Source organism: Myotis daubentonii, chromosome 10 (genome assembly GCF_963259705.1).
Source record: "Myotis daubentonii chromosome 10, mMyoDau2.1, whole genome shotgun sequence".
Taxonomy (NCBI): Eukaryota; Metazoa; Chordata; class Mammalia; order Chiroptera; family Vespertilionidae; genus Myotis; species Myotis daubentonii.
Genome location: NC_081849.1, coordinates 26,789,873 through 26,806,506, shown reverse-complemented (window position 1 = coordinate 26,806,506; position 16,634 = coordinate 26,789,873). Strand labels below are relative to the sequence as shown.

The following is a 16,634-nucleotide window of genomic DNA, read 5'->3' as shown; positions in this document are numbered from 1 at the left end:
ATATTTGGTCAAACATTTAATTAACTCACCCCTGATGCCTTGGCAGGGCCAGACCAAATGAATTCACGGGATTTATACAGCCCGTGGGCCGGATGTTCACCACCCTTGAACTTCACCAAAGGAGCCAGGCAGCTAAATCCTTACACACAATACAGCTTCGATAGGGCTGCCAGGCTCTGACCTGCACCTGCCACATGAAATGCTCTGGAACATACCAAGCTCCAGATGTGTGTTTGCCCACACCCACTTGGAACTGTTTCAGAGGAGAAGACTCATGATAGAGAACATAGATCTAAAATAATAAATATAAAAAACAAAAAACAAACAAAAAAAACCCCCACACAAATGAAAATCACTATCTTAGGAGAAACTTGCAGGTAAGGAAGAAACAGTTAAAATTGTGACCCTATCAAACAGTAAATCCTCTGCTAAGTAGCTCCATTTCCAACCCAGTATCTTCAAAGTCAGAATACCAGGCTGACAGGAGAAATCCGTGGAAGAACTGCTGCCATTGAGGCGTAAACAGCTCCACAATGGAAGAACAGCAGTTACAGAACAGGCTCCTGGCCACAAGGAGGGAGCGCCATCATTTCCTTAATTCTGCCTCCTTTATCCATCCTCTGACAAGGACGAGGCGCACTAAGCTGAATGTCAGTCTGAGGGGGACACTTGGGCTGCTTGATCCTCTCCCTGCACCCTGCCAAGAACTAAGAGGACACTCACAGCCAGAAGGAAGGCCCAGTATGCAGTAAAGTACCACCTGCCAGTCAAGTAGAAAAAGGAAGCCGCTGGCCTCCGAAAAGCATGCTGACAGCTATTGATCAGAAATGACAAGGGAAAGAAATAAACTCTTGAGCAAAGAATGGAGAGGCCCACATTATACAATAAGAGAGAACTTAAACACACTTAATTAACCTTGGCTCGGGGCAATTAGAGGGAGCAATAAAGTCCTTCATGGATGTGATAAAAACAGGTTACAGCTCACCAAAATCCGCATCCTCATGACCTGATGTATTCCTTGGGAATCCTTTTATGTTTGCAACAAGTCACAGATTGGTACAATTTTACAGTAAAAGGGGATCTAGAGATGACCTAGTCTCACCTTATTTTGGAGCACAGGCACGAGGCCCTCAAGCCGGGAGATCTGCTCCGGACCACAGGGCCCACCAAAGGTGGAACCCAGACTAAGAAAGGCAGATCTGAGATAATGGCCTATGTGGGCGAGGAGTTTTTATTTCTATGCAATAATAATAAATATGCGACAAATATTCACAGTCATTTATTCATTTCCAACATTTTATGTTTTCCAGGACCACAATTTCAGGATTGGCTAAATGTTTAAAAATGGCTGTGTGGTCTCAGGGGTGACGGTTGAGAGCATGAAATCTAAAAACCCTGAAACCTGATTTCAGCACAACACCTACATTTAGGTGGCAGGTTGAGCTGGGAGAGGGAGACAGGAGAGGAAGAGGAGCCTAACAGGCAGCATCTGAGGCAATCTCAGTGTCCCTATCCACTACCTTTCCCTTCCACCGCCTTTCTTGCTTGCTGCCGCAGCTCCAGTTCTACTGGGGGTTCTGCTACCTGCCTCCTCTCTTCTCAGCAGTTCTCTTTCCTGTGCTCAGGAAAAGTGGCTCCCTCTGCAGCTTGAGACCTGTCCCAGAGTGAACCTAACTGGTTTAAGGTGACCACCCAGTCTACTTGCTCTTGCCAGGGACTACTTCAGGAATGGACAGAGACCCAGTCCTCGTCTCCTGAGGAAAACATGCAGAGGGGATCTGTCGCTGGCAGGAAAAATTAATGAATGTATAAGCAATAATTTAAATTAATTGTAAAAGCATTTGAAGGGGCAGGTCCACTTGGGAAGACAGTTTGCCTGTGTCTTAAAGTTAAACGTGGTCTACCATATGCTCCTGGGTATTTACCCAAATGAGCTGAACACTTATACAGAACACAAAAACCTGCACATGAGTGCTTATATTAGCTTTATGGAGGCAACCAAGGCACCTTTCAATAGTTGAATGGGAAAATGGTGGTGCATCCACACAATGGAATTATTCAGCGATACAGAGAGATCTACTGAGCTACAAAAGACATGAAAGGACCTTAAATACATATTGCTAAGTGGAAAAGAAGCCTGAAAAGGCTACATATTATATGACTATAACTATGAAAGGCATTCTGGAAAAGACAAAGGTAGAGACAATAAAAAGGTTAAGGGAGCAGGAAAAAAGGAGTAGGAATAAACAAGTGGAAAATGGGGGGTGTTTAGGGCAGTAAAACTATTTTGTATGAGACTGTAATGGTGATCTATAGCAGGATACATTTCTTAAAACCCATAAAACTGTAGAAAACAAAATGTGAACCCTAATGAAAACAGTGGACTTCAGCTAATAATTATATAAATACTAGAGGCCCGATACACGAAGATTTGTACAAGAATGGGCCTTCCTTACCCTGGCTGCCGGCACCACCTTCGCTCTAGCCCGAAGCCGCCTTTCTGCCTTCATTCTGGCGCCTTCCCACACTGCCCAGAGGCCCAGAGCAGCTGGGGCAAAGCAGAATGCCGGTGCCATCACCATGGCACATGCATATGCAAATTAACCCAACAAAGATAGCATGTTAATTTGCATACTCACTCCTGACTGGATGGTGGGTGTCGTGAAGGTATGGTCAATTTGCATCTATCTCTTTTATTAGTGTAAATTGGTTCATCAAGTATAACAAATTACCAGATTCATGCAAGATGTTGATAGAGGAGGTTACAGGAGAGGGGAACATAAAGGAACTCAGTGCACTGGCTGCTCCATTTTTCTAAAAACCTAAAATTGCCATAAACAATAAAGACTACTAATTAAAAACAGGTTTATAGGCAGAATCACAGCCTACTTCCTGGTATCACCATTCTTACTGGAGTGGAAATAAAGGCAGAGAAATGGGAAGGGCCAAGTCCTTGATGACACCATGCTGGTGAGGTAAGGAGTCCTCTACATTCATCCTTATTGTGTGAGATAATAACTGCCCCCACTTTACTCTACTCATGGCTCATGTGGGGTTCTACATCACCTGCAAATGAAAACAGTTTTACTGATACTGCATCTAACCTCTGAATAAACTGTAAAAAGAAAAAAAGAAAAAAAAGAAATGCACTCAATAAACAGAATGGATTTTCTTCCACTGTGAAAAGAGTAAATCTCCTCTCCTCTAGACACAAGATAAATGAAGTGCTGAAACTGTCCTTAATGATTAAGAACTCTATAGTCCATGATTTAAAAAACAACAAAAAAGCCCTGGCCAGTGTGGTTCAGTTGGAGGGTCATCCCGCCATGCACTGAAGGGTTGCTGGTTCCATTCAGGTCAGAGCACATGCCTAGGTTGCAGATTCGATTCCCAGGAGGGTGGTAAGGGAGGCAATCAGCTGACATGTCTCTCTCTCTCTCTCTCTCTCTCTCTCTCTCTCTCTCTCTCCCTCCCTCCCTCCCTCCCTCCCTCTCTCTCATGTGCACTCTTTCTCTCTTCCAATCTCTCTAAAAATCATTGGAAACATATCCTCAGGTGAGGACTAAAAAAGAGAAAAGAACTTGCCCCCAAAAAAACAAATCTCAAAAGTGAATCAGTAAAAAATACTGGAGCTTCCAGTATTCCAAACACTGCGCTAATACATACTTCTGTAGCCACTTTACATGCTTAGATTTACAGTAACAAATTCTTAAATATCTGTTAACTCTTCAGAAGGACACATAGGTCTACCAAGATTTAAATACTGCTTCTAGCACTTGCTAGCTGGGTAAACTTACATAAGTTACCTAACCTCTCTTGTGCTTCAGTTTGTTGTTGTTGTTGCTGTTTTTACATGTAAAATCAGATTAAAAATTGAATCCACACCTGTAAGGTCATAGTGAGTAAATAAGATAATCCATGAAAAGGGCTTCATGCCTTGGCTAGCACTCAGTAATGACTCAGTAAGTGTTAGCCAGTACTCCAGCTGCTGAAGTTTGATGTAACCTGAATTATGCTTGAGACTGTTTGGAGTAACTTATCTGCCAGAGTACCTGACAATAGTAAGCACTCAATCAATGGTAGCTACTATTGTTGTCATTATCAATGTTAATAATAATATAACTATTAGCTGTTGCTAAGATAGTAATTAGAAGGAAAAAAGTCCAGATTGTACCTTTATGAAATCAAACAAAACCCAATACTACTTAGTTAGACAGATTTACATAACTTTATTAACAAAGGTTGCTTCTTGGCACTTGGGTTTTTCAAAGGCTGAAATATTACATTTAATTTCATATAAATTCCTCAGAAACAACTGGAGAGTTTAATTTTCCTTCATTATATATAAAGCTCCCCAAAATTAACTCCTGCAGTTTTTTTTAAAGTTCCTGGATCTAACATTTCCTAACACCTGCTATATGACCAACAGGGAGATACTCACTTGAAAAGAGAATTTTTCGGCCTTTGAGGTTTCTTCTTGGCAAAAAAGGCTGCGAACTCCCGTCCAGTGCTGGCGTAACTCAATTGAGCTGATGGTTCAGAGGCCGTACGAGTATTTTTCATGTCCAAGTACTCAGTCAACAGCATCTGTAGAATCAGATCAGCAATGTAATACACACATTTAGAGGTGCTATCAGGAAAAGCAATTTTAAAGCATAAGAACCTAATTCTAAATCCTCATCCTTGCCACGTAGAAGTATAGTAACCCAGCTATTCATATTTCCAGTGGTGGATCTGAGAAAGTTATTCTACCCAGAAGCCATCTACTCTCTGTTTGCATCGAAAACTAGGGGGGAAAGGGTGTAGTGGGCATTTGAAAATAGGAGTAAAATAAGAGTTTATATCTCACTTATATGTGGAGTCTAATGAACAAAATAAACTGGAAAACAAAATAGATCCAGAGACACTGAAGCATGCACCAGACTGATGAATTTTAGATGGAAGGGGCAGGGGGCAGGGGGCAGGAGGCAGGGGGCAGGGGGCAGGAGGCAAGGGGCAGGAGGGAGATTAACCAAAAGAACTTCTATGCAGATGCTTAACCTATGAACAGATAATCGAGCAGTGATGGCCTGGGGAGGGTCCTAGAAGGGGGCAAAGGTGGGGGGAGGAGGGGGAACATTTGTAATATCTTCAACAATAAAAATATTTTTTAAAAGAAGAGTTTATTTAAGCCAAACTGACATTTTCTGGGGAGCAAGATCTGAAAGGCTCTGAGGGAACATTTTTATTAAGGGTCTACTATGTACCAGGCACTGTGTTGAGTTTATCCTTTAGTCATAATTTAATCATTGATAATTCCAAATTATAGCATCATCAGCAACAATGACACAACATTTACCGAGAGCTTACTATGCCGCAGGCAAGGAGCGAATCCATTTAGGTGTTTTTCCTCGTTTTAAAAGAGCAAAATTATATCACGTAAATTCTCAGATTATGAGGAGAAAAGGAGGCTCAGTAGAGGCTCAGGCACGCAGCGTGCAGCTGGGGGCCTGGCTCTGGGTCCATGTACCGGCACAGAGGACAAGCACTCTACCCAGCCTGCTCAGAGGTGCCACAGGCCATAGCAGGTGGAGGGTCCTGGCCGATGAGTAATTTCTAGGGCCACTACTCATCTTAAGAGCTTCAAAGCAGCAAATAAACAAAAAACAGCTTTTGATCAACTACTGTCAGTGGGTCCTCTTATAAAATGAATCCACTTTAGAGTCTCAGAGGTGGGGGCCTGGGCTAGAATCAACTGTTCCACAGATTGTAAGACCACTGTTCTCAGAAGTCCCCACTATTGTGAAAGGAAACAGAATAACTACCCTGGACTAAGCACATCAACTCATTCCATAATCACCACATTTACATCCTTCAGATACCCAAGTCCTATAGACATATAGGCAAGCAATTCTACCCAAGACTGAAGTAAAAACTTTTCAGAGACTCTGGCTACCGTGTAACTATTTATTCCTGCAGACATGTTTACATTCACTCATTCATTCATTCAGTGAAAGTCTGAGGACCATATTAAGCATTATCACAAAAAACATTTAGAAAGCACTCCATAAACATAATGTGCCCCAAGTAAGTTTTAAAGCCATTATGTCTCTAATAGGAGAACACATCCACCACGAGTACTTATTAAATATCAGACACTTTAAAAACAGGATCCTTCTCCACCCTAAAACCTACCTGTTTTAGAGAGGAAGAAAGTGAGAATCAGTGGTATTTAGAAACTAGCCTACATGCCTGGGAGGGATAAGGTTATTGGGAAATCTCTGTGCACTCCCCTCAATTTTGCTATGAACCTTAAACTACTCTGAGAAATAGTCTGAAGGAACAAATGAAACAAGCCTATGTCTTGTAAGTATAGCAAGCTGGCCTAGCTGGCTCCAGAGCCCGTGCTCTCTTCCCCATGGCACGTTATTCTCACTAAAAGCATAAAAACTGTCAGTAAGAATGGCTGTAAGTGGCAGTAAATGGGCTTTATTTCATATTCTGCAAAATAAAAATTTATACTGGGAAAGTATAAAATATGTTAACAGATTGATCAATGTTTCTTATTTATTTACGAGGCCACTGGAATATTACTCAACATGATGATAAAGTAATATAAGGACAAATACCATCTTTGTTAATACATCACTCAAACTGCCCAAAAGTCAGGGAGTACTGAATTGGGTCTCTACGTTAGTAACTCAACTGAGGGACTCAATTTGTAGATTTGACACTGACACCAATAAAGTTTGTAGGAATCTGTGATTAAAAGAAGGCTAGTAAACCAGAAGAGAATATCAAACTGATATAACATAGGAAGACGTCTGGTTTTAACACCAATATGACAGAAGGATGTTTCTACCAAAGTATGAAATACACTGACCAAGTAATTCTTCTAAGGTACTTACTTGTCCTAGAATTCATTGAGTGGCCTTGAGCAATAAAATACTGACTAACCAGAATCTAACTGGCCAGCATCCTTAAAACCCTAATATTTTAAGATCACTGCTCTTTTTCTCCACATCAACAATTCCCCAATTTATTACTTCTCAACAATGTTAGTCTACTTCCAGCCACTGGCTTCTCCGTACCTATAAATATGTACTGCTTCTACCTTCTCAACAAAAATCTTACTTTGGGCCCCATGATCTACCTATAACAGGGGTGGGCAACCTCTGGCACGAGTGCCAAACATGGCATGCCAGTAACTTTTGCTGGCACGCGAAACCCTCTCTTATAATCTTCCATTTACAATTGTGAATCTTTGTTCTCAGTGATGAATTTTGTTAAGTCTCGTAATAGGAGTAGCCTGACAGATGAAAGTAGTAGCCCGTGCATATCTCTGAAGGTCACGAAATATAAACCTGATGTAAAATCTCTGTCATCAGTGATGCAGCAGCAAAAGTCCCACTGATAATATCAAACGTAGTCATAAAGTTTTCTGTCGGACTATCAGTGTACATGTATACATTAAAAAATAAATGTATTTTTTCATCATCATATATTGTGTTTTTGTCGCTTGAATGAATTTTATTATTTCTTCAAGGTTCTTCACATACGTACACCTTAAGAGATATCAAGTAGGCGTAACATGTTCTCAAAAAATTAGGGTTGGCACGCAGAAGAATTTTGAGTCGAGATTTTGATGGTTTGGGCATGCACTCACAAAAAGGTTGCCCACCCCTGACATATAATCTTGTTTCCCTTTCGTATTTAGGTTCCAACTTTAGAAATAGCCTTCACACATATTTATTTCCTTTTACCTTGATGTAGTTTACTCCTGATTGCTCTCACAAGCTCCAGTCCCTGATTTGGAATCATATATTGCACTGACATAGTCACATACTTACTGATAAAATCAACCCTTAATTCTGAAACCTAAATCATCCTCCCCCCAAAAATCAATAATTCCTTCTGTATTTTTGTTTGCTTGTAGTCTTTTATTCTCACTGCTCTCCAGATTTAAAACTTCAGAACCGTCTTTTGATATCCCTTTATCCTTTGTATCCATAAGAGAGTTAGTCCCCAAGTCCATTAATCACTCTTTATGAACTATTATTTTGTCCCTTCCTGTCCATTCTGATAGCAACCAACTTAGTTCAACTCAGTTTTTCCTATTTAAATTTCTGTCTCTCACCTCTTACTCTTCTAGTCTTTTCCAGACATGATCAAGCACTTGCTGCTATTACCATAAGGCTACTCATCTCACAATGTACAAACATCTGATCTCAATATCTATTTCCAATAGTATCTTATTCTCCTCACAATGAACCCAACACTAGTCAAAATCACCCACTTTAGGCCTATTCGGTTTTGTTCAGTGGACAGAGTGTCAGTCCACAGAGACTGAAGGGTCACGGGTTCAATTCTGGTCAAGGGCACGTACCTTTGCTGCAGGCTTGATCCCCAACCCCCGACAAGGCATGGAGGCAACTAATTGATGTCTCTCTCATATTAATGTTTCTCCCTCCTCCTCCTCCTCCTCCTCCTCCATTACACATTAATGTTTCTCCCTCCTCCTCCTCCTCCTCCTCCATTACACATTAATGTTTCTCCCTCCTCCTCCTCCTCCTCCTCCTCCATTACACATTAATATGAGAGAGACATCAATTAGTTGCCTCCATGCCTTGTCGGGGGTTGGGGATCAAGCCTGCAGCAAAGGTACGTGCCCTTGACCAGAATCAAACCCGTGACCCTTCAGTCTAAAAATCAATGGAAAAATATCCTCGGGTAAGGATTAACAACAACAAAAAGAAAAAAATCACCAACTTTACTCTTCCCTGAATATGCCTGGGCCTTCCATTCCAGAATTCCTAACCTAGATTAGCCTCTCTCCTAAATAAGTCCTAACAAATCCATCCAAAAACAATTCCACTGCCTCTCTTCAATGAGTCCTTCCCAGGCTACTCTAGGCCAGTGGTCCCCTTTTCTGAACTCTTAAACTACCAATTTTACACATTATTCAGGAGGTATTCACCAAAACTGCCTAATAATATTAGTTATTTCATGAAAAATGCCTGACTACCTGAAACATAAATGCTACAATCCTTAAAAGCACTATATTTTTTTACTCCCACCATAGAGCCATGCAACATACCAGAAAACCAAAAAGAAAAAGTGACTCACTGATATTTAAACAGTATGTGACAGGAAGCCTTGATGTATATATTATGATATACAAATTAGAGACAGTTTCCAAAACAGAATGAGCCCTATAAATGAGTCCTCAATATAAAACCTATAATAGAGCCCAGCCAGCGTGGCTCAGTGGTTGAGCATCGACCTATGAACCAGAAGGTCACAGGTTCGAATTCCGGTCAGGAAACATGCCCGGGATGTGGGCTCGATCCCCAGTATGTGGGCTTGATCCCTAGTGGGGGTTGTGCAGGAGGCAGCTGATCCATGGTTCTCTCTTATTATGGACTAGGGGCCCGGTGCACAAAATTCGTGCACTGGGTGTGTGGGGGGGGGGGGGGGAGTGTCCCTCAGCCCAGCCTGCCCCCTCTCACATACTGGGAGCTCTCAGGCGTTGACCCCCATCACCCTCCAATCGCAGGATTGGCCCCTTGCCCAGGCCTGACGCCTCTGGCTGAGGCGTCCGGCCCGGGCTGCGGGGACCCGCAGCTGCAGCGGCCCCGCGATCGTGGGCTCCGCTTTAGGCCCAGGCAAGGGACCCCTAGCTCCTGGGACTGCCAGCTTCGACCGTGCCCAGCTCCCATCGCTGGCTCCACCCCTACTTCCTGCTATCACTGGCCAGGGCGGAAAAGGCACCTGATTCTCCGATCATGGCTGGGGGGCTGGGCAAAGGCAGCCCCAGGGCCACCTTTGCCCTGCCCCCCAGCTCTTAGCTCCCCCCTGGGTTTCCAATCACTGTCAGTGGCAGGGGGCTTCTTCCTGCTTTCCCTTTCGCCTCCCTGCATTGTGCCTACATATGCAAATTAACCGCCATCTTGTTGGCAGTTAACTGTCAATCTTAGTTGGCAGTTAATTTGCATATAGCCCTGATTAGCCAATGAAAAGGGTAGCTCGTACGCCAATTACCATTTTTCTCTTTTATTAGTGTTGATGATGTTTCTATCTCTCTCCCTCTCCCTTCCTCTCTGAAATCAATCAACATACATATATTTTTAAACCTATAATAGAAGTAAAATAAAAGAGGGAAAGGTATAATTTTATTCATAGGCTTTGCAGTGTTTATTTTCTTGATGTATTTTGCACCTTTTTCTCAATACCATTCACCACCAGCCAGAAAATAATGCTTTAAAACAGGTAAAGTGTGATTTTTACACCCAAATTGGTAAAAAATGCATTTTTAAATATCTCAAAGAACAAATAAGCTCCTATTCCTAAAATGCTTTAAATCTGGCTGAATTAGGCTAAATCTTCTACAATAACCACATAAATATAAACTATGACCACATAATTTCTTGGTGATTCTACATCATTGTGGATAATGTAGTGCATCTGCTAAATTATACTTGAATATCCTAAGCACTCACCTGTGAGTGCCTGGGGAAAGTCACTAAAGCTTGGAATCTTGGGGCAAAGGGCCTTACATATAATATCAAATACATCCTGCCCACAGAAATTCGCAGAAAGTAACCCTGTGTTCTTGCTGGCTCTAAATTCCTTCATATCTCAAACACTCATTTATTTTCTCTTCTTAAGGACCAGAAACTGCTGTTTCTTATTGATCAAGAGTTCAAAAAATAAAAGTCAAAGTTTATGGGTGTTTTTAAGTTTACCTTAAAAGGCATTAATTTTTCAAACAAAGATAGGAAGTATGAAAATACAGTTGGAGAGCACCTGAAAATCTATATATCCCAGTGAGATCATGATTCACTATATTTTTTTGAGTACCTGGTATGTTAGATAGTTCTGTGGTTCAAGCAAAAAATATATAATGCTTAAAAAAAACATACAAATTAGGATGGTCAGGCATCTCCTCCACTATAATATTTAATAAATAGTTGCTAAAATGCTAGTCCAAAATCTAACAATGTATAAAGCAGGGCCGAGATTGTGAGAGTTATAACTTGATATAACATTGCTAGCATCACTCTGAATACATTTGTCATTTACCATTTAATCCTCTTAAACACACTGCCTGTGGGTGCTTGTGGTTATACACACACAGTCTTCTAAAACTAAATATGGAGATTATAGGCTTAAAATTAACACATTGCCTGTCTGCAGCTTCTCTGTTTATCCAGGTAGCTAGCTACTCAATGAAACACCCAATCCTTCTAGATATTTAATGTGATTGATTCCTATAGTAACTTCCCAGCTTACAAAATCCTCTCCTTGTCTAAGAACTGTTCCCCAACCACACAGTTGACTCTGGTAGCCATACTTTTACCCTGGAATCCCACCCTCCTGGCCAGACCTTATCCCACCAGGGGGTCCTCCAACCCTCAATAGCCAATCAGATTCACTTTCCCAGGCCCATATTAGGGGGATACAGTCTCTGCTGGTCAATGTAGGTGAGGAGATGTAAATTCTTTGGGGCAACTACCTTTCTATATGGATGAAAAATCAAAGAAAGCTAATCTGCACAGAGAGAATAAAGAATGAACTAGGTGATCAGAGAGAGAGAGAGAAACAGGAGACCCACAGGAGAGAGACTTAAAGGTTGCAATCTGTTTCCCATAGCTTTACGTGTCTCAAATGCAGTTGCTGATAAGATCTTAGATTCTCTACGCTTTGGTTCCACAATATAGCCTTTGAGCCTTTACTACACTGTCATTTTCTGTAGGATAACTTGAGTAGGTTTTGTTTCTTCACTAAAGTAACTATGGATAAGTGAATATAAACCAATATGCATCGAGTGACAAGCATATCACAGACACTGTTTTTGCAGAACACTGATATCTCATGATAACAGCAGTGGATACCAGTTCTCCTGACCTACTTCCAATGTCCAATGATTTACAGCAAAGCTACACTGTATTTTCCCCCTTGGTGAATCTGAAAATTAGATTTCTTTTTATGTTTGGAGCAATACAGTGAAAAAAATCACCTTGAGCTCCCAATATGAACTAAAACTCGATGTCTTGGGCAAAATGTCTTGAATGTGCCTGCATGAAATACTAATTTTTATTAATTTTCTCTTTAAAATGCAGATGCCCAGGAGTTCTGTTCCAGGCACAGTAAAGTAGCTTCCAGTGAACTAACCCTCATACTGATAATAATTGTAAAAGCTGAAGAAAAGTAAAAAAATAAAAATGTGACGTCCCTAGAGATGAATCAAATTAAACAGAAACGGGTGACTATGGTCCTAGAAAGGCAGCGCCCAGGTAAGTTCCCCTGGCTTTGCCGGAACAGCACGTCCCATCTCCCTGGAGCAGGGTGGGACCCAAGCAGAAACCACTGTGCCACTGGATAGAGGAGACAAGGCCTAGGAACAGGGATGCCAGGACGTCCAGAGTTTGAGAAGAGAAATTGAGACAAGGATAAGAAGCAAAATCAGTGAAATATAGCCTTTAATCTACCACCCTGATCCCAGAAAATATTACAATAGAGAGATGAAACAATATAACATTTTTAAATTATTAAAAACTATTGGATCCCCCCCCCCAGACTTGATAGTGAATGAAATATGAATGACAAAGGAAAAAAAACAGAAAAAGTTATTTTTTGAATGTAGCAGTCTCATTTCCCTATTGAATAAGGACTAAAATATTCCACAGTAAGGAAACCAAAAGAAAAATAAACAATCATTTTGAAACTAGAACGGCTGCCTGCTCAATTATACTCACTATCAATGGCAACTGAATAATTAAAACCACTAACAGTGTAGTCCTGTGAATAGTCCTCACTCTAGTGCTCTAAGTAAGACAAACCCCAAATTCCAAGTGTACATATACTTCCTGGTCCTGTATCTGATCCCTTACCAACAATGCCCACTACCTCAACAGCAGCGTTTTTAACAGAGAAAACCCAGTTTTTATAGTTTTCAAAAGGAAGATTTCACTTACTCCAAATTAAACATATATTTATGCAATGCATAAAGTATGCAGGGTATTGTGATATATATATACAAGCAAGACTCAAAAAAATCCTTCCCTAATATAAAAAGGTGAATTTTACTATATGTAAATAAAAAATTTTAAGTGAATTAAAAGCCAAATCAGTCAGTTCCCCCTTCCCGCCAAGGGCTTATCTAGTATGAAGACACCCATGACTGACTCCAGTGCAGAAGAGAAAGTAAGCGTCGGGACAAAGAAACTGCTGTGAGCGTCTGAAGAAGGACACGATTGCTTCCAACAGGACAACGAAAAACACAGTACAAGATCATGACACTACAGGACACACACATAATCTAAAAAGGTGCAAATGGCCAAGAGAAAAATGACAGAAGGAACAAAACAAACAAATAGTGCTAGGGAAATTCGGGGTATCTCTAGTGAACAGCAAATAGCGCAGGGAACGTAACAATGAAGCCGGGGCGGTACGCAGGGGAAGGCGAAAAATGGAAGAACGCATCAGGACCTTCAACACCAGGCTCAGATGATGAAGTAAAACACAAAGTGACAAGGCAACAACAGGTTTTGAATAGGTAAGGAAAATGTTGGTAAATATTCTTTTAAGTCAATTATCTGCCAGTATCTATATATATAAAAGCCTAAGCGACCGTTTGACCGGTAGCTATGATGCACACTGGCCACCAGGGGGCAGACACACAAGGCACAGGCATGGAAACATGGAACAGACTGATGAATCTCAGAGGGAAGGGGGGAGGGGGGAGGGTGGGAAGAGATTAACCAAAGATCTTATATGCATACTAGAGGCCTGGTACACGCATTCATGCGCCGGTGGGGTCCCTCAGCCAATCCTACGGGGATCAGGCTGAAACTGGCTCTCCGACATCCCCTAAGGGGTCCCGGATTGTAAGAGGGTGCAGGCCAGGCCAAGGGACCCCACCAGTGGCAGTGGGATTTTAGATCAGAAGGCAATGGGATTTTTGATAAAATAAATGATTAAGGAAATATTATAAAGGGAGAGGACAAAAAGAGAAAATCTACGAAGATAGTTCAAGAAAAAAAAAATATTTTAAAGTAGTGTTAGTAAGATTGTACATTACAGGACACATTTGAGAGTCAATGAAGAGAAAAAATAGAAATAAAATTTAACCAATTATTCTATGAAGGAAATAGGAGAAAAAATAAAAAATAGCTAAAAGGTTGCACATGTGATTATAGAATTGTACATCTAAAACCTATATAACTTTATTAATCAATGTCACCCTAATATATTTTTTAAAATTTACACACACACACACACACACACACACGATTGCACATCTGAAAGATGTGGTTCCAGGAGCAATAACCAGGAATGCAGGAAGAACGGTTTGAGAGAAACAATACATTTAGTTTGGAGTATACTCTTGTGAAGCACACAATGTTCATAGTCATGTGTGCCCTCACACAATTGTGAAAGGGGAAATAACGTTGATGAGGTTTCCATGATTTATACCTTAATTAACTTTCATTAGCACGGGTAGGTATATGTCTGCATGGCCTCTGAAGGATATTGTGAAGGACAGAGATCTTTGAATATCTGTAATTTGATTTTATCCCATAATATTTTTAAAACAGCTTTGCTGAGGTATAATTTACACACCATAAGATGCAACTTGTGTAGTGTACATTTTGACAATTTTTAAGTAAATATATACAGTTGGGTAACCATCACCACAATAATTTTAAAACACTTCTAACACTTCAAAAAGTCCCCTTATGATGTTAGCTGCAGGTTTTTCACAGTCTTTTAACAGATTGAGAAAGTTCCTTTCCAGTACTAGATGATTATGTGAGTTTGTTCTTTATTCTATTAATATGGTTAGTATGTTAACTGATTTTTTTTTTTTACAAATCCTACTTAACAATAATACATAGTACAGTTTATATGTTGATGGATTCAATTTGATAATATTGTGTTCAAGATTTTTCTACCTCTATTGTTTCCTGTGCTAGCTCACTTTTTTATCTGGCCTCAGAGAATGGAAAGTATATCCTCATCTCTAATTTCTGAAAGAGTCTGCAAAGCATTGGTATTATTTCTTCTATAATGTTTAATAAAACATTTTTATGGGTGACGTATGTGTAGGAAATTTTTTTAATTACTTAGTTCTTATAGGACAATTCAGATTTTCTATATCTTCTTGAATTAGATTTGGTATTTTGTGCCTTTCTAGGAATTTTTCCACTTCATCTAAGTTGTCTAATTGGTTGGCATAAGCTTGTTCATAATAATTACTTATAATCCTCTATGACTCTTTCACATTCTTCCTCCTTTGGAAATACTCCGACTCTAAAGTCTCCCACTATGACTTCTCTCTGACCACAATATTTCATCTCTTCCCAACAAATACAGGGTGGGACAAACGTAGGTTTACAGATGTAAGTGTGTGAAGCAGAGTTTATTCTTGCATTATTCATTAATTATATTATTTTCCATACAAACAACTGTAAACCTACTTTTGCCCCATCCTGTATAAAACTCTGCCTTTTGTTTGTGCTAAAATTCTAGAAAGATTGGTCTACACATAGAAATCACTTGGAGAGTTACTTTATAAAGATACATGTGCCCACTTCAGAACTAAAAACTGAAAGGGCAATACTGAAATGTAGAAAAGTCTGTGCTAGGAATCGGTTCTGCCACTTATAAGCTGTGTGGCCCTGGCAAGCTGCCTAATCTCACTAAGCCTTACTTCCCTCGTCTATGAAATAAGAATAACAACAGAACCTACTGCATATAATCACTATGAGAATTAAAATAAATAACATATAGGAAATGCTTACCAAAGAACAGATCATTATTATCTATGAGGACGAGGCTCTGTTGGTGTGTTTTTTTTAATGTATTCCAGAAACCAAGTTAACTAATACATTATCTCTTTGTGCCTTAGAACCGTGGTTTCCACATCTTTAAAACGGGAAAAATAGTAATATCTACCCCATATTGTCGGGATAACATGAATTAATGCTGTAAGTCACTTAGAACATTGCTGGAACATGGAAGTACTTTGTAAGCGTTATTAGGAAATAAGTGAAATCACTTATATATCCTGTCATCTGCTCACTGCTGTCATTCCTTTCCTCCCTCCCCTCTTCCTCTCTAATAAAGGCCGCAACCACTGAATCCAGGCTAGTACGCATTCTCTAACCTTTGGAAGGCTTTCTTTCATATCAGTGAGTTCAATTGCCATATTTTCCTTCCCAACAATTTGAATATCTTTTTTAAAAATTCTTTGTTTAAGTATTACATATAGTATGTCTTGCTCTTGTTCTCTTCCATTTTAGTTATTTGTACATTTCACATGATTCCCGAATCTCCCTCTGCCAACATACTTTCTCCAAAGCTCCAGGCTTTCACTGCCATTGCCTGCCCAGGTGTCTGCTTTCCCCCTCAGCTGGCCTCCCTGCACTCACGCTTGTCCTGATAAGCCTATCCCACAGCCAGTTACCAGATCAAACTAACGCAGAGTTCAATGTCATCACTCTTCTGCTCAAATCCTTCAATGGCTTCGTCCTTGCCAGCAAAATAAACCTCTATCTCCTGTTATTCAGCACCTTCCACAGCTCCAATTGCCTTCTGACGCCTTCCTTCCTATTTGTTGTTTTCAAATAACTACCATTTAATTAAACTAC

At 40.4% G+C, this 16,634-nt stretch overlaps 1 protein-coding gene across 4 annotated transcripts in view; it reads right to left on the bottom strand.

Moving 5' to 3' along the window:
* EXOC4 (exocyst complex component 4) overlaps nucleotides 1-16,634 on the bottom strand; it is a 753,652-nt gene that overhangs the window by 528,278 nt on the left and 208,740 nt on the right. For all 4 annotated transcript variants that reach the window (XM_059711814.1, XM_059711816.1, XM_059711817.1 and 1 more), the window contains exon 8: nucleotides 4,442-4,587. In XM_059711814.1, coding sequence (XP_059567797.1) covers nucleotides 4,442-4,587 — 146 coding nt within the window. The remainder of the gene's footprint in view (nucleotides 1-4,441; nucleotides 4,588-16,634) is intronic.